The following is a 26,635-nucleotide window of genomic DNA, read 5'->3' as shown; positions in this document are numbered from 1 at the left end:
GACATTTTCAGCAGACCCATAATAAATTTATGAAAGAACCAAATTTTATGACTGTTTTTTGTGACAAACATGTATGTGTTCCGATCACTCTATCACAGAAAAATAAGAGTTGTAGAACTTATTGAAAACTCAAGACAGCCATAACATTATGTTTTTTTACAAGTGTATGTAAACTTTTGACCACAACTGTATATAATTTAAAAAAAATGTAAATAATTAAATAAATATCTATTGGTTTTAAGGTACTATCTCATTATTTTGAGGCACTAAGTCATTGTTTTTGAGATACTATCTCATTTTTTAAGGGACTATCTCATTATTTTGAGTCACAAATCATTGCTTTGAGGTAATGTCTCATTGTTTTAAGAAATTATATCACTATTTTGGGGTACTATCTCATTATTTTGGGGTACTTAGTTTTTAGTTTAGTTTTTAGTTTAGTTTAGTTTATTATTAGTTTAGCTTATTATTTTAAGGTACTAAGTCATTGTGTTGAGGTACTATCTCATTATTTTGAGGTACTCAGTGATTATTTTGAGGCACAAAGTCATTGTTTTGAGATACTGTCTAACTATTTTGAGGTACAAAGTCAGTTTTGAGGTACTGTCTAACTATTTTGAGGTACAAAGTCATTGTTTTGAGGTAGCATCTCATTATTTTAAGGCGCTAAGTAATTGTTTTGATCTCATTATTTGATTTTGAGGTATTATTGAGTTATTTTGAGATTTTAAGTCAATGTTTTAAGGTAATATCTTATTGTTTTGATGTACTATCTCATTATTTTGATGTATTAAGTCAAAGATGTATTAAGTCATTGCTTTGAGGTAATATCTCATTGTTTTCTAATTATTTTGAAGTACTAGTCATTGTTTTGAGGTACTATCTAATAATTCTGAGATACTAAGCCATTATTTGGAGGTAATATTATTATTTTGAGGTACTATCTCATTATTTTGAAATACTAAGTCATTCTTTTAAAGTACTATCTCACTGCCTCGAGGCACTACCTCATTATTTTGAGCTACTAAGTATTTATTTTGACAGTCTAAGTCATTGTTGTGAGGTGATAGTAAACTGAAGCTGTGTAAAGGCTTCTCTGGAGAACGAAAAAAACATTTTATTATATTTCAAAAAACACATCTTAAAATAAAGATTTATTATCTGTAAATAATGAATAAGGATTTAATGTAATAATGTGTAAAGGGCGGGAATTGGCTTCTATACATAGAAAAACAGCCAAAAATAATAATAAAAAAAGAACGGCCCCACCTACCGGCTCACATCGGCCAATCACAGCGCTGCGGGGCGTGGTCTGTCTGAATACGGGCGGGGAGAACGGCCCCCCTTTAAACCAGCGCGCGCGGCGGCAGCAGCATCCGGAGGACCTGCGGGGAACTGAGCGCTGTGTGGGAATTCGGATTCTTTAGGATTACACCGCTTTTCTCCACAGTTTTTACTCCGGTTCTGCAGGATGTATGTTCTGGTTCTGCTGCTGATCTCCTCCGTTACCGGACTCTCCTCAGTTTCGGCTCTGAAGGGTGAGTTCGGTTCTGCTCTGAGGAAGGACTGGGAAGCTTTTTATATTTCATTCTTTGACTATTTTTGGAGAAATATTTGGAAAAAATGCTTAATTTTAGTCTTCAAATGTGGAAAACATGAGGGATAATGATACAATTAACTATAAAACACTGAAAATACTTAAATGAAAGTGAATTAGAGAGATATTATGGATGGTATCAGAGGCGTAGCAGCAAATACTGGGCTCCTTACACTAGGGCTGGGCAATATTATATCGTATACAATATATCGTTACACAGAAATATCGTGATATTAAAAATCCATATTGTGATAATAGGGCTGTTCTGTCTTAAAAGTAGTCTATTATTTACTGTGAAGCTTTAGGTGTATTTATTGTATAATTGTTTTAGTTTGCAGTTTATATGCATGCACTAAATATTCTGCAATATTTTTTGCTGCATTATATTATTTTATGCTATATTATTTATTTTGCCACGTTATGATTATTCTGTTATACTACTATACTATATTCCTGAAATGAATGAATTATGTTAGTTTTCCTATATCGGCAAGTATATCGTTATCGCAAAAATACCCTGAAATATCGTGATATTATTTTAGAGCCATATCGCCCACCCCTAATGTACACTCGCAATGTCAGTGGGCCCCTATCATTGCCAGTACATGAAGAACGTGAGCAAAAATAAAGGGAAAAAGCGGTGTTTATGTTAAATAAAAAAGCATTAATAAAGTTATAAGCTACAACCTCTGGCAAAATTGTATAGCAAAAAATCATGATCAGAATTATTTATGATTCATATTTAGATCACAGTTATTTAACATGATTATTCATTGGCTTTGATGACATCATGAATTTATTATTGAGCGTTGACAATAGCTTTTAAGCACAGCACAGCACTGCAATGCTAAGGCTTTTTAGCAGACAAAAATAATAAACTGCTTTATTGCTTAATATATTACAGTGATATTGGGAGGTTATTTACATGTTGATAATAGGCTATAGCAGACACGCAATTAACCAGAAAAATAACTTACTTTAAACTTTAGGCAGCAATTCTACCAGTGAGCAGCTCTCTTTTTCTCTCTCTCGCGAACCAACATAGGGGCTCTCGCCCTTGAATACTTGACCACTGCTGCTCCTGCTGAAGCGCCACTGTTTGTTTCTAAAACTGCTTAATGTTGATAACTAACGTTAGGCGGCTCATAATTGTCTTTATACCTGGTTGGCAAAGCCGTCAACAGCCGCCGCCCCCCATTCTGCCTTTTTTCTTTTTCCTTCCTTTCTTTCTTCTTTTGATAACCTGATTTCTGCTTTTTGGGCAGCATGGTGTCTTTAGCCCCCAGGTCATTCAACCTGTGCTCACTGAAGGTACATCTGTCGGTCACTGTCGGGGGACTAAACCATTTTGTGCCTCTAGGATGATGCCCCCAAGAATGTCCAATATGTTGAGAGGACTGTGACTAAACTTCATTCTCTCAGTTTATGTATAATTAAGATGAATTAATAAATAGTTAATTGGAGGGCCCAATTCAATCATAAAAATCAATATTACTCTCGGGCCCTGGGTAGTCAGGTCCACTTTCCCCCCCACTACCACGCTCATGGATAGTATTAATATATAACTATTTAAAAAAATAGAAACCAGGGCTGCACAAAGGTCAGTGTAGTGTTTACATTTTTTTTCCCAGTTTTTCTGCTCCTCACAAACAGAATTTCAGGAAAAATAATGTTCGCATTAAATTAATTTTTCACATTTTTCATCCCATAAAAAAGAAGGTTGGATTGTACCATCAGATTTCTTTTATGAAAATATCAGCAAAACTGGGAAAGGTAGAACATTGGGAACATTAATGAATGATCTTTAATTTGCCAAATGGACAAAAATGAAAAAAAAAAGAGAAGTTCAAATGTAATCGATAAACATTACAGTGACCCACAATGTATAATTTCAGAATCGTCAACACAGTGTAGTATGTTCAATATTTAGGATAATTCAATCGCAGGATGTGCACTGACATATAAGGCAAATCCCTGGTAGCAAAATGATGTTGAATTTAATTTCTCTAATGCACTGAAACAACATTGATCTCCAATGTTTGAATTGATTTATTTAATTTTGCTTTTTTCACCATTGCATAAATGAAATAGCTTAAGCGTAGTTTTCTCTTGCTTTACAATGGAAGTATCATTGTTTGGAACAGGGTTGTGTATTGGCAAGAAATTGGAGATACGATAAGTATCACAATACAGGAATTATGATATTGCAATTCTGCGTTAATACTATATATTGTGATTGTTAAACTCAAACTTTTGAGTTTTGAGTTTAACAAATTTAAACAAAAAACAAAATTAAACAAAACCCTCAATGAACACCAATCTTTACATTTAAGCCAATTGTTTGAAATCCATATGGTGTAATATTATGTAATATTGGTGTATAATGTAATATTGCAATATTATAATATTGATATTTTCTCGTACAATACATATGCAATACACTGGAAAACTGTAAACAACATATACATTTAACACAATAATTAACAAAATAATATGTATTATTCTGCTCTGAGAAGAAGGTTAGTGTTGGGGTTGGGTTCAGGTTCTGTAGGTTCTATAGTGTAGGCTAGGGCTGGGCAATATATTGCAAATATCGTTAATTTTGAAAGATATTCATTAAAGGTAGCTTGAAATGACCATAGCGTAATATCACACCTGCTATGAAGTTAACCATTAAGGTAGGATTTAATTACCAAAAAAAAGAACATTCATGGGTCATTTGTTTGAAAATAGTTTGACACTGTTGTGTTTGGTGCAGTCTGGTGCAAATTATGCTGTAGAATATATAGAAGCACCTTAAAAAACATCATCCAGTGCAGTTTACTGACAACAAAGACCCCAACTATCTCATGTTTATTATTAAAAGATATAAATTACTTAGATTAGGGTTGAACTATATGGTAAAAATGTTTTATCACAATGTTCAAAGACGTTTTCCAAATGAATCGTGTTTATTAAAATATTTTATCACAATATTTAGACAATGTGCACCTGTAGGAGGAATTTCTTAGGAAACCTATATTCTAATACCTAGCAACATAATTTGCTGCTTTTCACCACATTAAATAGGAATAATTACATTGTTGTAACAAAACAATATGGATGATATGCTCATAACTAAAATAAGCATATTGTAGTGATGGAAATCAGGGGATTATACTGAAGAAATACCCTACAAAGTTTGGAATGCTAGTGTGTGTGTATGCAGTGTGTGTGTGTGTGCCTCTGAGATCAGATCAGGGCTATTTTCAGCATTTCTTCAACGCCCCAGATGCTTTTTTTGTTAAGGTTAAGAAAGTCGACTTGAGGACAAAGACCTCTTGAACGCCACTTTCTGATGAATGAAAACAATAACCTACCAGCCAGCGAAACCCAGACTGACATAAGTGATACCCACCCTATGTCCAACCATCCCTCGGAGGCTCTCTGAGACTTTCTAAGATTCTTTGTTGCTCTTTGAGAATTTCTGTTCCTATGCAGCCTTGGTGTGGTTTGTTTCGGCAGGAGTGAAAACAGCAATCGAAACAACTGCAACTTTAGAACGCTTCATTTGTGGTGAAAAAATGTTCCGGCCTTGATCTGACCCAACTCTCAAATATACTCAGCATATTTGAGCTAAACGGCTGTTCAGGTGCAGTTGGATGTAATTTATAATAATTACACATTATAACTACAGTTGTAGACTATTGCTGCCTCTGCTGCTTTTCCATGCTGAACTGTTATAGCGTATTCACTGAGTGTAGTATGTAGACTCTGTGATTCTATGAGACTTTCATAGACTCTCTGAGACTCTCAGAGACTCTGTGATTCTCTAAAACTCTCTAAGGCTATCTGAGACTTTCTGGGGCTCTCTTAGACTCTCTGAAACTCTGTGACTTTTTGAGACTGTCTGAGACTCTAATTCTCTGAGAGTCTCTGAGGCTCTTATAGACTTTTTGAGAATCTCTGAGACTCTGAGGTTTACTGAGACTCTGGGGCTTGAGACTTTGAGGCTCTCTGAAACTCTAATTCTCTGAGACTCTGTGAGACTCTAAGCTCTCTTAGACTCTTTGAGACTCTCTTAGACTCTGAGACTCTATGGCTCTCTGAGATTCTGAGGTTCTCTTAGACTTCGAGATTCTCTGAGCCTCTCCGAGACTCTCAGGCTGTCTGAGATTCTCTGAGACTCTCTAAGACTTTGATACACTGTAAAAAGTGTAGCCCTGCTCAAATTAAAAAAATTGATGTCCATTTGTTGCATCTAAACTATTTGACTTCACTCAATCTAAATAAAGTCAATTGTTACAACCTGATTATTTTATTTTGACATAAACCATATTACTTCACTCGACCCAATATTATATATTCACCTTGATCCAAGTTAAATTCTTTACATTTCAGTTTCGGAACCAAACTAATACATTTAAATTGAACCGAACTTAAAAAAAAAAAAACATGACAGCATATTCAGAAGTTCCAGAAGTTACTGTGGCGTGGAAGAGGACGGATTACCAGCGAGATTCGTTTCAGTGCTCTCTTGTGCTCTTTTTATTTTGCTCTGAGAAGGACACTAAGAGCTGGATTTACATGGGATTTCACTTTTGAAAGTGAAACTACCTACAGCGCCAATGCAGCTAACCCCACTCCCACACACAGAAAACACACAAAGGGTGAGGCACAAAACAACCACATAACTGATAACTACATGAATAATACTATAACAGTGATAATAAAACATGACATGAAACTCTGGGATAAACAGTAACATAAACACGCAGAAAAACACCCACTTTCCCCAACAGGGTGAGCTCCCATAATTCCTTCCCCCCCCCTCCAGTCCCGACGCCACAATACCATAAGCATGCGTTGCTATCTCGCGAGCGCGTTCAGGCACTTTCTCCCTCTCTCATTCTCTCTCTCGCGAGCGCGTTCAGGCACTTTCTCCCTCTCTCCCTCAGTGCTCTGAAGCACTTCTCTACAACTTCTCCCGTGCTCCACAGTGCGCATGCGCAATTCATGTTTGATTCAAATTAAAAATATTACATCCTTCTCTTTTCTTCGAGTATGATTTCAGTGGAACCAAAACATTTGGTTTATTTCCTTCAGAATTGTAATTAATTTAGTCTGAATCAAAATTGACACATCAAAATTCAAAAAGGTTGAGTTTCACAATAAAGTCAATAATTGTACTATGTGTTCAATCATATTTATTAGCTTGAATGAACAGCTCCATGCTTCACTTTTTACAGTGTATTCTCTGAGTCTGTCTGGGTCTCTCTTAGGCTCTCTTAGACTTTGAGATTCTCTGAGGCTCTTTGAGACACTCAGGCTGTCTGAGATTCTCTGAGACACTCTTAAGACTTTGAGATTCTCTGAGATTCTGAGGTTCTCTTAGACTTCGAGATTGTCTGAGACTCTCTGGGTCACTCTGAGGGGGAGTATTGATCATTCTGTCATTCTGTTTCTCTCTGCTGTCGTTCACTCTTGCTTGTCCTGCTTTCTGAATTGCAGCCAGCTCCTGCGGAGGGAACATCACCATCTCCAGCGCCGGATATGTCACGTCCCCTGGGTACCCGTCCCCCTACCCTAAGTCAACGCGGTGCGTGTGGCGCATTCGAGCACCGGACCCACAGCAGAAGATCCTCATCAACTTCAACCCACACTTCGACCTGGAGAACCGCGAGTGCAAGTGAGTCCAGTAGACAAACACTCACACTCACACTGTTTTGTTGTGGGGCCAGCTGCCACCACACCCCTGTTTCCCAAATTCTTTGCAGTGTCACAATCATCTTAATTGCTAGAGACTGGGTGAGAAAGAATGTTGCATGATGCTCACTCTACCATTCTACAGAAATGTCTGTCTTTGCTAGAAATCCTACAGAAAACTCACCTCTAAATAGAACAAGGGATTGGAAACCTTTGGCCCGGTGCAGTGGACACCACCAACCCAGATTTTGGAAAATCATTGCTTTGCAAACTGAAAAAAGGATGTGTTGTTATGCTTGGTTCAAATATGTCATATCATTTCCACATCAAATAATAAACAGTTCTACAAAAAGACTCCAGAGACGAGCTTCCGGAAGAGGAACTTTTAGTGTAGATACAGTCTTTACAGCTTGATTGAAAACGATTTCTGAAGAAATAGTATTTGATTTAAAGTAAAATTCTTTGGTAAAGGCCCAGTTGTTTGCCCAGGTTCTTGCACTGGTCCCTTGCAGATGCTACTACGTGTAGAAAACAAAGGGAGAAGCCAATCCCTGGTAGTCGCACAGAACCAACATTGTGGGATGAGGTTTAAGTGTGATTAGAGGACTTTTAAACACAGGTGATGTTGCATTAGTCTTCTGGCAGAACTTTCTTCACTGTGTTTTGTAGTGCTTTCACACCTACCATGTTGGTGTGGTTTGGACTTGGAACCATCTATTGTTCTGCTGCACTGTGAGATCCCTGTCATTAGTTTCGGATCAGGACAATTTTGATGAGAACCTGTTGTTTACATGAAGTACAATGGAAGTTTAATACGTCAATAAGTTTTTAAGCAAAAATTTTAATGACAGTGTAAACAGAATCTGGTCAAAGTGTATCCAGATACTATTCAGATGTACCATCCGGATCCTAAACTCTGTAGATTCTGTGAAAGGAACAATGAAGAATAACCAATCATTAAACCATTTAAAAATGACCTATTTTAGAATCCAATTAGTATATTTACTTGTAATTTTAAGCCTTTATCAAAGAACACTTGATCGTGACTCCCCTCAAACCCAAAACCTAAACTCTTACCTAGAGCTGCTGATCCAGAGGTTCTGCGAGCAATAACAGATGGATCAGCGGTGGATGGATTAGTGTGTGAGGGGATGCTAAATAAGTATATACCCTTAATTAGCATATCCTCTCATCTGGGTTGGAGTTGAGTGCTGTTGTTCCTCTATTTCTGCCACTCATATATTACCATGCCAAAAGTCACGAGACAGCAGTATGTAAATCGATCATCATGAAGTGTAATTTCTTCATGATGAAATAACGGCTTGAGATCACCCACACTTATAATGCATATAGTGTTAAATACTGGCCATTGTGCTCATGGCATCCACAGTGTTGTGTGCGCTAGGGTTGTAATATTGTAATATTGCCAACATTTTTGAATATCTTGATCTATTATACCTGAAATATCGTGCCATATCACCCACCCCTAATTGTCACATCAGGGTACTACTTTTTTGATGATTTTAGCAAAAGATTTAAAAAATCACAAATCTCGTTTCCCATTATACAGCTCAGTAAAAAATGAAGAGACCACTTCAGTTTCTGAATCAGTTTCTCTGATTTTGCTATTTATAGATATATGTTTGAGTAAAATGAACGTTGTTGTTTTATTCTATAAACTACAGACAACATTTCTCCCAAATTCCTCATAAAAATATTCTCATTTAAAGCATTAATTTGCAGAAAATGAGCTTTCAGACCTCAAATAATGCAAAGAAAACAAGTTCATATTCATAAAGTTTTAAGAGTTCAGAAATCAATATTTGGTGGAATATCCCTGGTTTTCATGCATCTTAGCATGTTCTCCTACACCAGTCTTACACACTGCTTTTGGATAACTTTATGCCTTTACTCCTGGTGGAAAAACACAAGCAGTTCAGCATGGTTTGATGGTTTGTGATCATCCATCTTCCTCTTGATTTATGTATTTAATTTGGTAGAATCAAAGAAATCCATCATTTTTAGGTGGTCTCCTGTTTTTATCCATATATAATTTTAAATATGTAGAATTATTTAAATTAATGTGAGTGTGCTGTTTTTCAGCCCCTTGCTGGCACTCTATATAGCAGCGCTCTGATACCAGGGTTGCCAGTAGACCAATAGAGGAGCAAGAGGGGGCGAGGCGTAAGGTCGGCAGGAAATGCCTCCTGTTTTAAAGAGTGAAAGATGTTCTCACAAGGACTTTTCCTACATGACATCTGAAAGGTTAATCTCTCTCACTTCAGCGCTGATTTATCTACAGTACAGAAACTTCCAGATGCTGATCTGTGAGAGCGGGGTCTGTGCTGACCTGTGTGTGTGTGTGTGTGTGTGTTATCTACCGCTTAGGATGATCTTAAATTCAATAAATACTTTCAGTAATTGAGAGGATGGATTCTCTTTGAGACATCTGGTATCTATTCCTAAAGGTCAGGAAGAGCAGAAGAGGGGAGAGTTGGAGTCGGTACCGTTTCAGTTTCAGTTTCAGCTTATCCTAAATATTTTGTGGGGTTTTTTTTTTGGTATTTATTGTATTTTTTTATTTATTTTATTAAACCTACAGCACAATCTTTGAAATTAACAACTCTTCTTTTTACAAAAACATGCCAACTTTGTTAACTTTTGTAAAATCTCAGACAGATCTACTTAACTGGGTGGGCGCCACCAATGGATTTTCACCCATTTAATCCAGTTTATTTCTTTCGGTATGGTACAACGTTTTAACTGGGTTGCTTTTAGACAGAAAATTTGAGATGATTGAGAGTATTAGTTCTTCAAATCTTCTTCAATAAGAGGGCAGGCTGCTGCCAGAAAGCTCCTCAACAGACAGACTAAGGAGATCCTTTGTCCCCAGAAACATCCATCCATCCATCCATCCATCCATCCATCGACTGTGAGAGGAAACCAGAAGAGAACATGGAAACTCCACCCAGACAGGCTCTTGAACCCTTGAAGACCCCAGCACACAGACAAACATGCTTACAACTAAGCCACCAATTTATTAGCACTTAACACAATATGCTAATTATGTGTGGTTTTCTCTTTATGGATGAGGCCCGGTGTTTCTTTGCTTGTAGTTTCATTTTGGAATTATTTTATAAACAATCATTTTCAGACGTTTGTGTATTGTGTGTTATTATTTAGTTCCATTTTTGTCGTTTGGCCATTTTTAAGTTATTGCTGGTACACAACCTACCTTCATGATGTGTGTTTGTGTGTGTTTGTGTTTGCAGGTATGACTATGTGGAGGTGTATGATGGAGACAGTGAGAAGGCCCTTATGGTGGGGAAGTTTTGTGGTAAAATTTCTCCGCCCGCCCTCCTTTCCACTGGAAACTCTTTACTGATCAAATTCATCTCCGACTACGAGACCAATGGTGCGGGCTTCAGCATCCGCTACGAAGTGTACCAAAAACCAGGTAACCGCATGGCCTCCATCCACATGGTTGGGCACATGCTTATAAATACGTGTTGAAAGCTGTGCACCTTAGTCCAGCACAGTTTTGCACAGATATTTCCAGTTACAGCTGAATTCATGCTTTTAATCCCGGAATAACGCTCTTATTTACCTTTAAAAAAATATTTAAATCCCTGATTAAAGGGCCGATTACTGTTGGGCCAGAGCTGGTGATGTCACAGGCCCTGCATTGTTTAATATTGCAATATATATCTTCGAAAAAAGAAAATTTTCAATGTAATTTTTTTCCAATATCGTGCAGCACTAGAGTGCACCAGAATACACTATATTTTTCATGTTAGAGTCACTGGAGGTTCCTCTTAGGATTTTTTTCTGTCTGATGTAAATGATGTATGTGCATGTATGGATGCTGCTGGCAGACAGAGAAAAAAGAAGATATAATTCTCTCTCTCTCTCTCTCTTTTCACTTATGTTTCTAGAGAAGAATCTCTCACATAATCATAATCTATAAATACATAAGGGATGATATATGTTTCAGCTGCTGCATTTTTTCTTGGGGCTTACTTCTGTCTTCTTAATCAGGATTGAGATTTTGTGCTCGTGGGCTCCCCCTACAGTTGTAGAGTGTAATAAATGTTTCAGGCGGATTAGTTTCTCTTTCTCGTTTTCTGGCTTTCACAGACATATTCGGTCTCTTTCCAGCTTCTGCCAGAATGTCTGTATGTTAGTTTGTAAAGAATGAACACAGATTTCTCTCCTGAAAACTGTTAATTTTGGTGAATAAAGTGCTTCTTTTTATTTACAGTAAGCTTAGATTTACAGATTTCCACTAAGGCTGGGTGCAATAATATTATGATTAGCAGCTAACTGCTAGCACTAGCTGCCGACAGTTCTACACTGAGGAACCCTGAGTGTTCCGGTAAGTGTGGTCTATATTAGCTAGCGGTTCGTCCAACGTAGCTTGTTTTAACACAGTAAACACACAGACTACAATCCGATATGCTCACCTCTGAATGGCGGAAGAGCTAGTTATCTTAGCCCAGTTAGCGACTACAGTTTGCTCTGTACTACAGTGGAGAGGCTTTACTGCTCCTTAATACCTCACTGATAGAATTCATACATAAGGCACATCGGATTATAAGATGCACTGACGATTTTTTGGAAAATTAAAGGATTTTAAGTGCACCTTATAGTGAGAACAATATGGTACACTTGCTTTTTTTTTGACAGCAACAGTTTCTTATAAAAAAACATGAAGGGCGCCATCTTACACCCTGCGCAAGTCAACAGTCCATTTTCACACCTTCTGTCCGCATCGTTAAAATAGCAACAGTGCTTGTGAATATATTAATGCAGATGGGTACGGGGATCTGGAAGTGAGGTTTGTTAAGCTTAAGTTTTGCTATTATTGCTATCTTGACTATTTAAAACAGGTGACTGATTAAAACCAGTCAGTCATTCATTGCTATCTTATATAACACTAAAGTTCACTAAAAAGGGGCCTTAGACTTTGTGGATACTGCTTTTCTTGTTTTAAATGACATAAATTTTTTTTTTTTTTTTTACCACAGTAGATACCACAGTTGAGGGACTCCCTATCCGCCCTCACTGTAGAGAAGCCGCGTAGCTCCACGTTAGCATCTGACGGAACTGAGGGTTTGTACCTCCACCGTTTCTCCATCTTCTTAGCCTTTAGCTTAGCATTTAGCTTAGCTCCGGCCCTACAGCCTCGGTAATTCCTCCTCAGTTCCCCCGGTATTGTGTGGACAGTTTCCCCACATCCCACGGGTCAAAGGGCCAGCAGTTCTTCACGGGAATAAACACGATATTCCTCGCTGCCCCACATATTTACACAAAAAATATCCTTAGGATATAAATAAGATGCACACTAGACGTGTGTAGTAGCACAGAGACGATAAATAAACGTAAAAAAACTCGGAAAAACATACAAAGGAGACGGAGCTCCTGGAACAGGCAGCCACTCGCGTCGGTGCCGGAAGTACAGTACTAGTACTAAACTGCCCTGATCAAAGTTGTTGAGATAAAACACATTGCACATTGCAGGGTCAGAACTAACTGTGGTATAATCTATTCATAAAGCATGATCTTATGTTTAATGCTACATTAATTTCTGTCCTCCTCAGGTCTGGACTGCTCCAGAAACCTCACCGCGCCGAGTGGAGTTATACAGAGTCCAGGGTTCCCTGATAAATACCCAAACAACCTGGAGTGTACCATCATCATCTTCGCTCCCTTTATGGCGGAGATCGTTCTGGAGTTTGAAAGCTTTGAAATGGAGCCCGCCAGTGCAGCTTATTGCCAATTTGACTATGTGGAAATCTCAGACGGATACCACACAGGTACATGAAGCAGAAAGAGAGAGAGAGAGAGAGAGAGAGAGAGAGAGAGAGAGAGAGAAAGAAAGGACAAATCAAAGTGATTACACACATTAACTCACACCATAAGTTTACTGGAGCTGTTTACATGAACGTCCTGTTTAAGATTATCCACGGCATCTCAATCAGACTTTGACTAGACCCTCCAAAACCTTTATTTTGATTTTTTTAAAGTCACTCAGAGGTGGACTTTGTGACTTTGTGTGCTTTGGGTCATTGTCCTGCTGCAGAACCTAAGTATACCTGAGCTTGATTGAATTTTCTCCATAAGGATTGTCTTGTAAACAGCAGAATTCCTGCTTCCATCAATTACAGCAAGTTATCCAGCAGCCCCAGATCATCACACACACTACCACCACCATGTTTTACATTCAGTATGATGATCTTTTACTGAAATGATGTGTTAGTTTTACTCCAGATATAACAAGACACGGGTCTTCCAAATAGTTCTACTTTTATCTTGTCAGTCCAAATAATATTTACCCAAAGTTCTGGAGGTTCACCCAGTCTCTTTCTTATTATTAAATCATTAACACTGATCTTAACCTGCAGGTCTTTAAATGTTGTTCTGGGTTCTTTTGGGATCTCCTGGATGAGTTGTTCATGCCCTTTTGGAGTAATTTCTGTAGACCGGTCACTCCTGGGAAGGTTCACCAGTGTCCCATGTTTTCTCTATTAGTAAATAATAGTGAATCACTGTGGTTCTCTGGGGTCTCAAAGCTTTAGAAATCACTTTGTAACCTTTTCCAGACTTACAGATGATGAATGACTTTGTTTTCTCATCTGTTTTTGAATTTCTTCAGATCAGGGTATAATAATGTGCTGCTTTTTGAGATCTTTTATCTGCTTCATGTTGTCAGTCAGGTTCTATTTAAGTGATTTCTTGATTCTAAAGGTCTGGTAGTCATCAGGTCTGGCTGTGAATAGTAGTGAATTTTGCAGTGAACTCACAGAAAATAATTGCTTGTTATTAAAAAAAATGAAACACACTGCTGGGTCATTAATAATGAATTCTTAAAAAATATGCTGATGTCCGATTAATACATCTGGAGATCCTGGACATTCTGCAGGCCAGGAAAAAGGAGGTCATGCTCTGGAATAAGTCTGACTAATGTTAAGGAGAAATGATTCTGATCATTCCTGAAATGCAGAACTTCTCTTTTCTCTTTTTTTCTTTGTGTTTCTTTGTTTTTTTTTTTCATTTAATTTCTTTCTTTCTTTCCTTCTTTCCTTCCTGCCATGTCCACCCGTTCCCTTTTCTTTCTCTCTCCTAGGTAGTTTTGATATTAGGAGATACTGTGGTCAGCACAGTCCCGGCCGAGTCATATCCTACACCGGCATCCTCTCCCTCTCCATCCACACCGACAACGCCATCAGTAAAGAGGGCTTCTCAGCCAATTACAGCATCCGATCCAGCCCGGAGCTCCCTCAGGACCAGCAGAGTGAGTACTGTAACCACACTGACCCAAATGAAGTGTAATTAGATAAACTACCTGATGCAAACGAGTACATCAAATGATACTATGCAATCAACACACATTTACATAATTTACACTATGTTTGCTTAATTCATGTTGGCATTACTGTAGCTGTGTTGACATAATACTGTATATTCAGTAATATCTAGTGCTAGTTGTTAAAAAATAATCAAATTAATCGCAAGCTCTGTGATTAATCAATCTAAATTAATCGTGTTGTTCACTTTTAGCTAAGATAATATTTTAAAGTGTGCAATTTTAATTCGCATTATATATGAATGAATAACTACCTAACTTCTATAGACCATAGACCATCGCATAAATCATAAAATTTACTTAGAGTCAAACAATCAACAATCAAACAATCAAAAAATTAACAGAGACAAACAAGCTTATCTACATTCTCAAAGATGAATTATGGGGTAATGACGGCAACCAGATGCAAACAGACGAGCAGCTCGGACAAAAATCAGCAGGAGGAAAGACCTGAGCACTTTGTCTTCCACTGGATGAGTCATGGAACAAGATACTAATTCCTATCCCACGATATGCAGCACGTCAATGTATAAACATAAATATAGAAAAAACAGCATCACTTGTTGCGATTTATTAGAAATAAAAAAAACATACTTGATGACAAAACAACCAGTGAGTACACTCCATGTAGTGAAGACCACATAATCAGCCAATGAAGGCGCTTACAGCTCAACTCCACAATTCAACTCCTCGAAAGTCCTCCTGAAATTCACAAACACAGCTAGTCATAAGATTTGCTAAGAAAATACAAAAAACACACACAGAAAAAAATCTATACCACCACTAAAACAGCAACACCAACACCAACTGACAATCCAGAAACTAATTTCCCCAAATTTGCTTAAAAAATATTTTGTTGTGTTAAATCCTCATTTATAGCTTCAGGAAATATCTGGTTTTCTCTGTATTTCCCCCGTTTGTAATGTATTTTGTATTTGAAAGACGACATAGAATGGTCTGTACTTAAGTTATGTCATTTTGGAACTACTAATTAGTACTTTTTTACTACTTGTTATTAATTAACACAATGGCCTTTCTTTAAAATAGGTATAGAAATAAGGCCAAAAAGTGTGTAAGCGACTCAGTGTTCTACAGGAACAACTTGTGATTTTTGCAGTCGTTAACTGTGTGTGTGTGTGTGTGTGTGTGTGTGTGTGTGTGTTACAGATGAGTGCATGGATCCACTTGGGATGGAATCAGAGGAGATTAGTGATGAGGAAATTACAGCTTCTTCCGAGTACAACCCCAGCTGGTCTCCTCTACGCTCACGATTGAATAACACCGAAAACGGCTGGACACCATCAGAAGACTCCCCCAGAGAGTGGATACAGGTACGCCACAAAACACACACACACTCACACTCACACTCAAACACATGCTCCAGCATTTATAAACACTGATACAGAGATACCACAGTGTCTGCAGTGGGCGAACTGTTACAGTACTATTTTGAGAATATGACTGTTTCTTCTGCACACACACATTAACACCTGTATAGAAACTAAACATTCTGCCTGTGTCGGGAGGTGTGTATCTCCTCAGCCTCCCTCATCAGTGAGTACAGTGTGTGCTAATGTGTCTTTATGGCTGCATTCAAGGGATGATCAGTAATTGTAATTGTATTGTAATCAGAAATTTACCTCAGCAGTGCACTTTTAGTGTTAAATTCACCTCTGAAAAGCTGTTCTAAGCATATGTTTATCTTAGTAGTGCTATTCTAATAATGCATTTACCAGATCAGTGCCATACTAGTCATACACTTATCTTGGAAGTGCTATTCTAATTGTACATTTATCAGAGCAGTGCTTTTCTTATCATACATTTACCAGCGCAGTGTTGTTTCGAATTTACCTCAGCAGTGCTACTTAATTCACATTTGAAATTTACATGAAAAAATGCTAAGGCTAAGTAACAATACTATCTTAGCTCTTTGCAATTCGTATCTGTCAGGAACAAAACAGGCAGGTTGTGCTATAACTTATTAGCTTATTTATTGGTGGGAGGAAATAACTTAAAAATGACAATAAAATAATTTTTCCTGTAACAATATATTGTCCAATAAAAAAACATTGTTACAGTAACAAGCCTACTGCCATCACAAGTAAATGTGTTCATACCTTTCCATGAATTCTTCTGTTAATTTGTTTTCTTTTGTCTCTTTTTTCTCTCTCTCAGGTGGATCTGTATTTATTTCATTATGTCACCGCTATAGGAACTCAAGGAGCCCTCTCTATAGAGGACAAGAAAGACTGCTATGTGAAGACCTACAAAGTCAGCATCAGCAGCAATGGAAAACACTGGATCATGGTGAAGGACGGCACCAAGCCTAAGGTACAACAGTGGTGTACTGTCCATTAGGGATTTAATATAATAAAAGAAATCACATTCACATTCAGTGCAGATTGCCTCACACACATATCCCACAGATCAGGTCAGAGCAGCATTCAAAATATTCAATCACTAGTAATGCCCCAACACACCAGGAGGGTGAAGACTAGCACATGCTTCCTCCGATAAATGTGAAGTCAGCCACCGCTTCTTTTCCAGCTGCTGCTGATGCAGCATTGCTGAATAGCATCACAGCGCTAACGCTCGGAGGAAAGTGCAGCGACTCTGTTCTGATACATCAGCTCACAGACGCCTTGTGCTGATCGACATCACCCTTGGAGTGATGTGGGGAGAGAGTGCCATCTACCCACCCAGAGGAAGCAGGGCCAATTTTGCTCCCTCATAGTGGCAGCGCTTTAGACCGCTGGACCACTCTGCTCCCCATACAACAAATCATAAAACCGTAAAATTAAACAAAATTTAGCACATCTAATCCGTGAACTTCACAGCACAGACTGTGTTCCAGGTTCTTTTTTATAATTTGTATTTCATATATTTCCCATTTTCTCTCAATTCATCTGGCCACTTGTCCCACCCATTCAGCTGCCACTCACCTGTTTGTCTTCCATCACTAGTGATGCCACAACACAAGGAGGGTGAAGACTAGCACATGCCTCCTACGACACGTGAAGTCAGACTCCGCCTCTTTTTTGCCTGATTCTCTGTGCTGTGATCACATTTCTGTAAAGCTGCCTTTTGACAACAAAAGCGCTATACAAATCAATTTGATTTGATTTAATTAGATTTTCAAACTGCTGCTGATGCAGCATTACCGAGTAGACTCAAAGTGCACTCGGAGGAAAGTGCCGTGACACGGTTCTGATACATCTGCTCACAGATGCCTTGTGCTGATCAACATCACCCTAGGAGAGATGTGGGGAAAGAGCCAGTGGCCAACTGTGCTCTCTCAGGGATCCGGCAGCTGATGGCAAGCCGGACTCAACCGGGATTCGAACCAGGATCTTAGGAGTGTTTTTAGGCACACTTGTAGATTCTTATGTCCAGGTTTAGTGGCTTTACCCACATTGCTAAACTTAAAACTACAGTGGCCCTGTGTTTTTTTTTCACCCGTTTTCAGAGAGAGACTCAAATTTGTCACAGAGCACCCCTATCCTGTGGCAATCTTAAATGCACACGAATGAGTAAATGTTGGCCTGTATTAGACATGTAAGACCCAACATATTTATAAAATACTGTCTCTACTTGGAGATATGCAAAACACATATCTGTTATTAATCCACTAAACACTATAATTTTCCTTAATCTTTCAGATCTTTCAAAAATATTACAGCAAAATCAGCGTTTGTGTTACGGGACATTCAGGGAATGGACCCAAGTGCAGAGAAAAACCTGTGAGAACAGACCTTAAATTAAAGTGGCTGTATGCCAAAAGAAACAAATATGTTTAAATTGAAAATAAATGTTGATTGTTGTAGTAAGGGAAATGATAAAATGTAACTGAAAGAAGGGGATTTGTTGAAGGGATTTTGCGCTTGTGGTGTAGCTGTCTGAAGCTGGGTTTGAACCAGCAAACTATGGTTTACCAGCCCAGTGCTCTACCACCACACTACGGGGGGGAAAACTGCTGAGAACAGAAATTGCACCCTTAAGAGTACTAGTAGGGAAAAAGGCGGGAAAACAAACAAAGGAGACACCACATGTGGTGTGGCTCAAACTAAAAAGCTTTTCCCAGAAACTCAGACAACTGAAATAAATGTTTCCTTCTCTTTTTCTTTTATACAAAATAAAAGGGGCGCTGAACAATTCAGCCCCTGAAACTTTTAGGCTCTAACAAGCCTTGCTTTTCTTGCTGGCTTTGCTTTGCCTTCCTTTTTAGTTGTCTTTAGTTAAGCTTTAGCTTTTCTTTGCTTTTCTTTGTTGTTCTTTGCTGACTGGTGCAACCTTACCAGTCACCTCTCAAAAAAGGTGTGACAAAGGCAAGCAGGATACACCGCCTTAAATACAGGAACCTGCAGGTGAAGCTGATTGGCACTAATTACCCCGGGAACTCTGGGGATGAGTGCCTCGCTGCTGCCGCCTTCTGCTGGCAGCTGATGGTGCAGGCTGAACCCTTACAGTTTGATTACAGACTCTGGTGCTGCAGTGTCTTCTCCGCTATGTTTCATCATGTTTGAATGGTTTTGAGCTGGATATGAAAGGCTGCAGCTGATGGAAGTCCTGGAAAAGCTCAGTTGAGTCCGTCAGAATTTCATTTCTTGGCGGCGTTTGAAGGGTCCTAACTGTGACAGCCACCAGTGATGTAACTGCCAGGAAACGCAGCCTTGCTTTTGATTAGATCAGGTGTGGTGGATTTGGCTCGGGGTTAGATGTGAACTCTGCTGGAAGGTAGATTATCAGGAGGAAAGCTCTGATTGAAAAACATGAGGCACTGAAATCACTTGGCCCCCATGCCTGCATCATTTCCACATGAATGAAATATATTACATCCAATATTGGGAGGAGTAAGTTGGGGTAATAGATTTTATTCATTTGGAAATTGTGTATACATTTAAATTAGGTCGATTCAAAGCTTTTTCTCCAGCGCTGATTAATTTAATTAAAATTCAGTTTTTTACATAATAAATATCCATCCCAGATAATTATGACCACATTCCTGTTCCCACACTCACTCACTCACTGTCCATTTTCAATTCAACTAAATTCAATTCAATTTAATTGTATATACAGTAAAGGGAAAAAATTGTTGATCCCTTGCTGATTTTTTTAAGTTTGCCCACTGACAAAAGACAGTTTATAATTTTAAAAGTCTAGGTTAATTTTAACAGTGAGAGAGATATCAAAAATAAAATCCCGAAAAACACATTGTATAAATCATATAAATATATTATATCAAATGTATATATTTATTTCCGATAACTCTCATCATGGAATACCTGGAATCATCCTGGTATTCATTGGCAAACTTTAAACATCTTGAGCGGGGTAGTAATAATCACATTAATAATCCTACTACTGTAGAAAACCACAGAAATAATCTTACTACAGTAGTGGGATTAATACTGGGATTTTCTACAGTAGTGGGATTATTACTGTGATTTTCTACAGTAGTGGGATTATTATTGTGATTTTCTAAAGTATTGGGATTATTACTGTGATTTTCTACAGTAGTGGGATTATTACTGGGATTTTCTAAAGTAGTGGGATTATTGCTGTGATTTTTTACATTAGTGGGATTATTACTGGGATTTTCTACAGTACTGAGATTATTATTGTGATTTTCTACAGTAGTAGGATTATTACTGTGATTTTCTAAAGTAGTAGGATTATTACTGTGATTTTCTACATTAGTGGGATTATTACTGTGATTTTCTACAGTAGTGGGATTATTACTGGGATTTTCTACAGTACTGAGATTATTATTGTGATTTTCTAAAGTAGAGCATACTCCTCTCAGCATACAGAGAGGAGGTGCAGCGGCTGACAGACTGGTGTACAGTCAACAACATTCACCTGAATGTGGACAAGACAAAGGAAATGGTTGTTGACTTCAGGAGAGCACAACACACCCACTCTCCACTCAACATCGACGGGTCCTCTGTGGAGATTGTTAAGAGCACCAAGTTCCTTGGTGTCCACTTAGCAGATAACCTCACCTGGACCCTGAACACCAGCTCTACAGCCAAGAAAGCCCAGCAGCGTCTCTACTTCCTCCGGAAGCTGAGAAAGGCCCGTCTCCCTCCACCCATCCTCACACTCTTCTATAGAGGGACCATTGAGAGCATCCTGAGCAGCTGCATTACTGCCTGTTTTGGGACCTGCACCGTCTCTGACCGTAAGACCCTCCAGCGTATTGTGAGGACAGATGAGAGGATCATCGGCGTCTCTCTCCCCTCCATCACGGACATTTACACCACCCGCAGCATCCGCAAAGCAACCAGCATTGTGAATGACCCCACTCATCCCTCACACGAACTGTTCTCCCTCCTGCCTTCGGGAAGAAGGTACCGCAGCATCCGGTCCAGCACGACCAGATTCTGCAACAGCTTCTACCCCCAAGCCATCAGACTCCTCAACTGCAGAGACTGAACTGATGGTTTTTCTGTACATGCACACACACTCTTACCCCACTTACCCCAGAAAATGGAAAGCACTAAAAACCCTACTACCTCACTGGACACACACACTGTGTGTAATAGAGGTAATTACTACCTCACTGGTCTTTTTTGCACACTTTTTGCACACTGCATAATTTGCACACTGTCTTGTTATTTATTATTCTTTGTCTGTATTGTGTTGTATTGTCTGTCTGCACTTTTGTACTGTTGCACTATTGTTCTGTCTACACTGTGTTTATGTGCACCATGGTCCCTGGAGGAACGTTGTTTCGTTTCACTGTGTACTCTGTATATAGCTGAAATGACAATAAAAACCACTTTGACTTTAGTGGGATTATTATTGTGATTTTCTAAAGTAGTAGGATTATTACTGTGATTTTCTACAGTAGTAGGATTAGTACTGTGATTTTCTACATTAGCGGGATTATTACTGTGATTTTCTACAGTAGTGGGAGTATTGCTGGGATTTTCTACAGTAGAGGGATTATTATTGTGATTTTCTAAAGTAGTGGGATTATTACTGGGATTTTCTACAGTAGTGGGATTATTATTGTGATTTTCTACAGTAGTAGGATTATTATTGTGATTTTCTACAGTAGTGGGATTATTATTGTGATTTTCTACAGTAGTAGGATTATTACTGGGATTTCCTGTAGTACTGGGATTATTACTGGGATTTTCTGTAGTAGTGGGATTATAACTGGGATTTTCTGCAGTAGTGGGATTATTACTGTGATTTTCTGTAGTAGTGGGATTATAACTGGGATTTTCTACAGTAGTAGGATTATTACTGTGATTTTCTACAGTAGTGGGATTAGTACTGTGATTTTCTACAGTAGTGGGGTTATTGCTGGGATTTTGTACAGTAGTAGGATTATTACTGTGATTTTCTACAGTAGTAGGATTATTACTGGGATTTTCTACAGTAGTAGGATTATTACTGGGATTTTCTGTAGTTGTGGGATTATTACTGGGATTTTCTGTAGTTGTGGGATTATAACTGGGATTTTCTACAGTAGTGGGATTATTACTGGGATTTTCTGCAGTAGTGGGATTATTACTGGGATTTTCTGTAGTAGTGGGATTATAACTGGGATTTTCTACAGTAGTAGGATTATTACTGTGATTTTCTACAGTAGTGGGATTAGTACTGGGATTTTGTACAGTAGTGGGATTATTACTGGGATTTTCTACAGTAGTAGGATTATTACTGGGATTTTCTACAGTAGTATGATTATTACTGGGATTTCCTGTAGTAGTGGGATTATAACTGGGATTTTCTGTAGTAGTGGGATTATTACTGGGATTTTCTGCAGTAGTGGGATTATTACTGGGATTTTCTGTAGTAGTGGGATTATAACTGTGATTTTCTACAGTAGTGGGATTAGTACTGTGATTTTCTACAGTAGTGGGATTATTACTGTGATTTTCTACATTAGTGGGATTATTACTGTGATTTTCTACATTAGTGGGATTATTACTGTGATTTTCTACAGTAGTGGGATTATTGCTGGGATTTTCTGTAGTAGTGGGATTATAACTGTGATTTTCTACAGTAGTGGGATTAGTACTGTGATTTTCTACAGTAGTGGGATTATTACTGTGATTTTCTACATTAGTGGGATTATTACTGTGATTTTCTACAGTAGTGGGATTATTGCTGGGATTTTGTACAGTAGTAGGATTATTACTGGGATTTTCTACAGTAGTGGGATTATTATTGTGATTTTCTACAGTAGTAGGATTATTACTGGGATTTTCTACAGTAGTAGGATTATTATTGTGATTTTCTACAGTAGTAGGATTATTATTGTGATTTTCTACAGTAGTGGGATTATTATTGTGATTTTCTACAGTAGTAGTATTGTTACTGTGATTTTCTACAGTAGTAGGATTATTACTGGGATTTTCTACAGTAGTAGGATTATTACTGGGATTTTCTACAGTAGTAGGATTATTACTGGGATTTCCTGTAGTACTGAGATTATTACTGGGATTTTCTGTAGTAGTGGGATTATAACTGGGATTTTCTACAGTAGTGGGATTATTACTGGGATTTTCTGCAGTAGTGGGATTATTACTGGGATTTTCTGTAGTAGTGGGATTATAACTGTGATTTTCTACAGTAGTAGGATTATTACTGTGATTTTCTACAGTAGTGGGATTAGTACTGTGATTTTCTACAGTAGTGGGGTTATTGCTGGGATTTTGTACAGTAGTAGGATTATTACTGGGATTTTCTACAGTAGTAGGATTATTACTGGGATTTTCTACAGTAGTAGGATTATTACTGGGATTTCCTGTAGTACTGGGATTATTACTGGGATTTTCTGTAGTAGTGGGATTATAAGTGGGATTTTCTACAGTAGTGGGATTATTACTGGGATTTTCTGCAGTAGTGGGATTATTACTGGGATTTTCTGTAGTAGTGGGATTATAACTGTGATTTTCTACAGTAGTAGGATTATTACTGTGATTTTCTACAGTAGTGGGATTATTGCTGGGATTTTGTACAGTAGTAGGATTATTACTGTGATTTTCTACAGTAGTGGGATTATTACTGGGATTTTCTACAGTAGTGGGATTATTATTGTGATTTTCTACAGTAGTGGGATTATTACTGGGATTTTGTACAGTAGTAGGATTATTACTGGGATTTTCTACAGTAGTGGGATTATTGCTGGGATTTTGTACAGTAGTAGGATTATTACTGTGATTTTCTACAGTAGTGGGATTATTACTGGGATTTTCTACAGTAGTGGGATTATTATTGTGATTTTCTACAGTAGTGGGATTATTACTGGGATTTTGTACAGTAGTAGGATTATTATTGGGATTTTGTACAGTAGTAGGATTATTATTGTGATTTTCTACAGTAGTAGTATTATTACTGGGATTTCCTGTAGTAGTGGGATTATAACTGGGATTTTCTGTAGTAGTGGGATTATAACTGTGATTTTCTACAGTAGTGGGATTATTACTGGGATTTTCTGCAGTAGTGGGATTATTACTGGGATTTTCTACAGTAGTGGGATTATAACTGTGATTTTCTACAGTAGTAGGATTATTACTGTGATTTTCTACAGTAGTGGGATTAGTACTGTGATTTTCTACAGTAGTGGGATTATTACTGTGATTTTCTACAGTAGTCGGATTATTGCTGGGATTTTGTACAGTAGTAGGATTATTATTGTGATTTTCTAAAGTAGTGGGATTATTACTGGGATTTTCTACAGTAGTGGGATTGTCATTGTGATTTTCTACAGTAGTGGGATTATTATTGTGATTTTCTACAGTAGTGGGATTATTATTGTGATTTTCTACAGTAGTAGGATTGTTACTGTGATTTTCTACAGTAGTAGGATTATTACTGGGATTTTCTACAGTAGTGGGATTAATACTGGGATTTTCTACAGTAGTGAGATTATGACTGGGATTTTTTGCAGTAGTGTGATTATTACTGGGATTTTTTTAGGAGAGAAAACCACCACAGAGCTGCAGGATACAGACAGAGATAGAGACAGACAGATACTTTATTTATCCCAAAAGTGTAGGCACAGGTCAATGATGTCACCAGAGTGTGTATAATATGTATAATTTATGTGTGTGTGTGTGTGTCTTTTAGTTTTTTCAGGGTAATCACAACTCCACAGACGTGGTGATCTCAAAGTTCCCCAAACCCACACTGACGCGTTACATACGACTACATCCTGTGACCTGGAAACAGAACATCTGCATGCGCTTTGAACTGTATGGATGCAAAATGTCAGGTAGGTAACAAACTAAAGCACACACACACACACACACACAATTTATTAATTTCCTTCATAGTAAATTAATAGTGAAATGATCCAGACTATGAAGGAACACATAAGGAATTACATAATTCATTATTCTGTGCAACAGAGGTAACACTTGCTCTTGCTTTCCTGATGCAGTCATGATGAGAGCCAGTTTCATCATAATGTGTTTAATGGTCTTTACGACTGCACTTTTTACTTTAAAACTTATTGATATTTTTGGGATGGACTGACCTTTATTTTTTCTTTACTTAGATGAGTGGTTCTTGCCATAATATGGATTAGAACATTACTCAAATAGAGCTATTCACTTTATACCAACTCTACCTCTTCACTACTTTACAACTGATGCACACTTTATTAAGAGACAAGAAATTCAAGTAATTAACTCTTGATGAGTTCAGCACAGCTGTTAACTGAAAGCCTGAATTCCAGGTGACTCTACCTCATAAATATGACTGAGAAAATGCAACAGAGATGTGCCAAACTGTCTAATCTAAGCAAGAGGTGCTTCTCAGAAGAATTTAAAATATTTTAAAAAATCCAATTCCAATTCAAATATATATATATATATATATATATATATATATATATATATATATATATATATATATATATATATATATATATATATATATATATTTCAACATTACTTGATAACGCATGTGATTAATATGGAAACTTTAATTCATATTTTTTTTAAATGCAATTGAATCTGTAGTGGATTAAACTGAGGTTTTCTTCATCCCTTGGACACACACACACACTAACCCACACTAACTGTATGGTCCAAAGGAATTTCTCCAAGTTACCATCTGTGACTGTTTCCCAATTGTGGTGTGACTGCAAATATAATATAACAATATAATTTAACTTGCTAAAATCCACACGAAACGCAATCCACAAAAATGTGCCAATTTAAAGGTTTATGCTTGGTTATTTCTGCAAAGCACTGAGAAATAAGATTCATTAATCCCATTTTCTACATTGCAGACTGGAATTCTGTGGTCTCTTCCCCCACCGTCGTAAATTCTGATTGACAGACTAAAGGGCCAGCCAGCTTGGAAAGACATTCAAACGAATTTCTCACAAAGAAGAACTAATCAAAATACACATTGACTAAATAAAAAAGGTATTTTATGGAATATTTACTAAATAATATGCCACTTCTGGTGTATGGATTTGTCCTGATTAAATGTTCCTACACAGTCAAGTCTGAATCAACAAGGTTTAACTAGCATTTGATAATTTAGTTTATTTGGTTATCAGTGGTTTTATCCTTGTTGTATTATCTTTTAAATGTATTTAAATAAAAATGTGACTCTTAAATTCTTTTTGACAAGATACCATTCATTGGTCAATACTTCAGAATTATTTGAATGTTATAAACCATTTGTAGATAAAACATATAACTTACTTTTTTTTTCAATTGTGATATTGTTTTTTTTCTTTGAATTTGTCCTCACGAACTGGTTCGTGGTGGTAAATGGTGTATTTTGATCCACTGTTTAATTGAGTTTACTTTTGGTTTGGGCTATAGGTTTAAGCTGAGGAATCTCTCACTAGTCAAATCATGGTGAAAATACTTTGGGGTGTTTTATGGGTCTTTGTTAACAGACCCTTTTTATCCCGCCAAGGTTTGAAAGTGCTCCTAAAACCAATGAAAGCATAGATACGTAGGTGGGAGCCAGTGGGAGCCTCAAGGTCCAAAGCAGGTCCAAAG

General features: G+C 37.7%; 1 protein-coding gene across 1 annotated transcript; it reads left to right on the top strand.

Annotated features, from left to right (window-relative positions):
* Positions 1-1,374: 1,374 nt before the first annotated feature.
* Positions 1,375-26,241, top strand: LOC103030573 (neuropilin-1a-like). Its single transcript, XM_049476808.1, has 9 exons — positions 1,375-1,538; positions 7,088-7,265; positions 10,555-10,739; positions 12,883-13,098; positions 14,409-14,576; positions 15,816-15,979; positions 16,824-16,979; positions 24,738-24,882; positions 25,906-26,241. Exons 1-9 carry the CDS (start codon positions 1,472-1,474, stop codon positions 25,950-25,952), a joined length of 1,326 nt encoding a protein of 441 aa, XP_049332765.1. The 5' UTR covers positions 1,375-1,471; the 3' UTR covers positions 25,953-26,241.
* The last annotated feature ends 394 nt before the right edge of the window (positions 26,242-26,635 follow it).

Source organism: Astyanax mexicanus, chromosome 4, assembly GCF_023375975.1.
Source record: "Astyanax mexicanus isolate ESR-SI-001 chromosome 4, AstMex3_surface, whole genome shotgun sequence".
Lineage (NCBI taxonomy): Eukaryota > Metazoa > Chordata > Actinopteri > Characiformes > Acestrorhamphidae > Astyanax > Astyanax mexicanus.
The sequence above is the reverse complement of the archived record's forward strand: the minus strand, read 5'-3'. Positions and strand labels throughout refer to the sequence as shown.

Bases quoted from the DNA above. Each gene is read 5' to 3' on its own strand.
- LOC103030573 (XM_049476808.1), top strand. From the start codon at position 1,472: ATGTATGTTCTGGTTCTGCTGCTGATCTCCTCCGTTACCGGACTCTCC. The intron at 1,539-7,087 runs GTGAGTTCGGTT...TCTGAATTGCAG, and splicing joins CTCAGTTTCGGCTCTGAAGG to CCAGCTCCTGCGGAGGGAAC. The intron at 15,980-16,823 runs GTACGCCACAAA...TCTCTCTCTCAG, and splicing joins CCCCCAGAGAGTGGATACAG to GTGGATCTGTATTTATTTCA.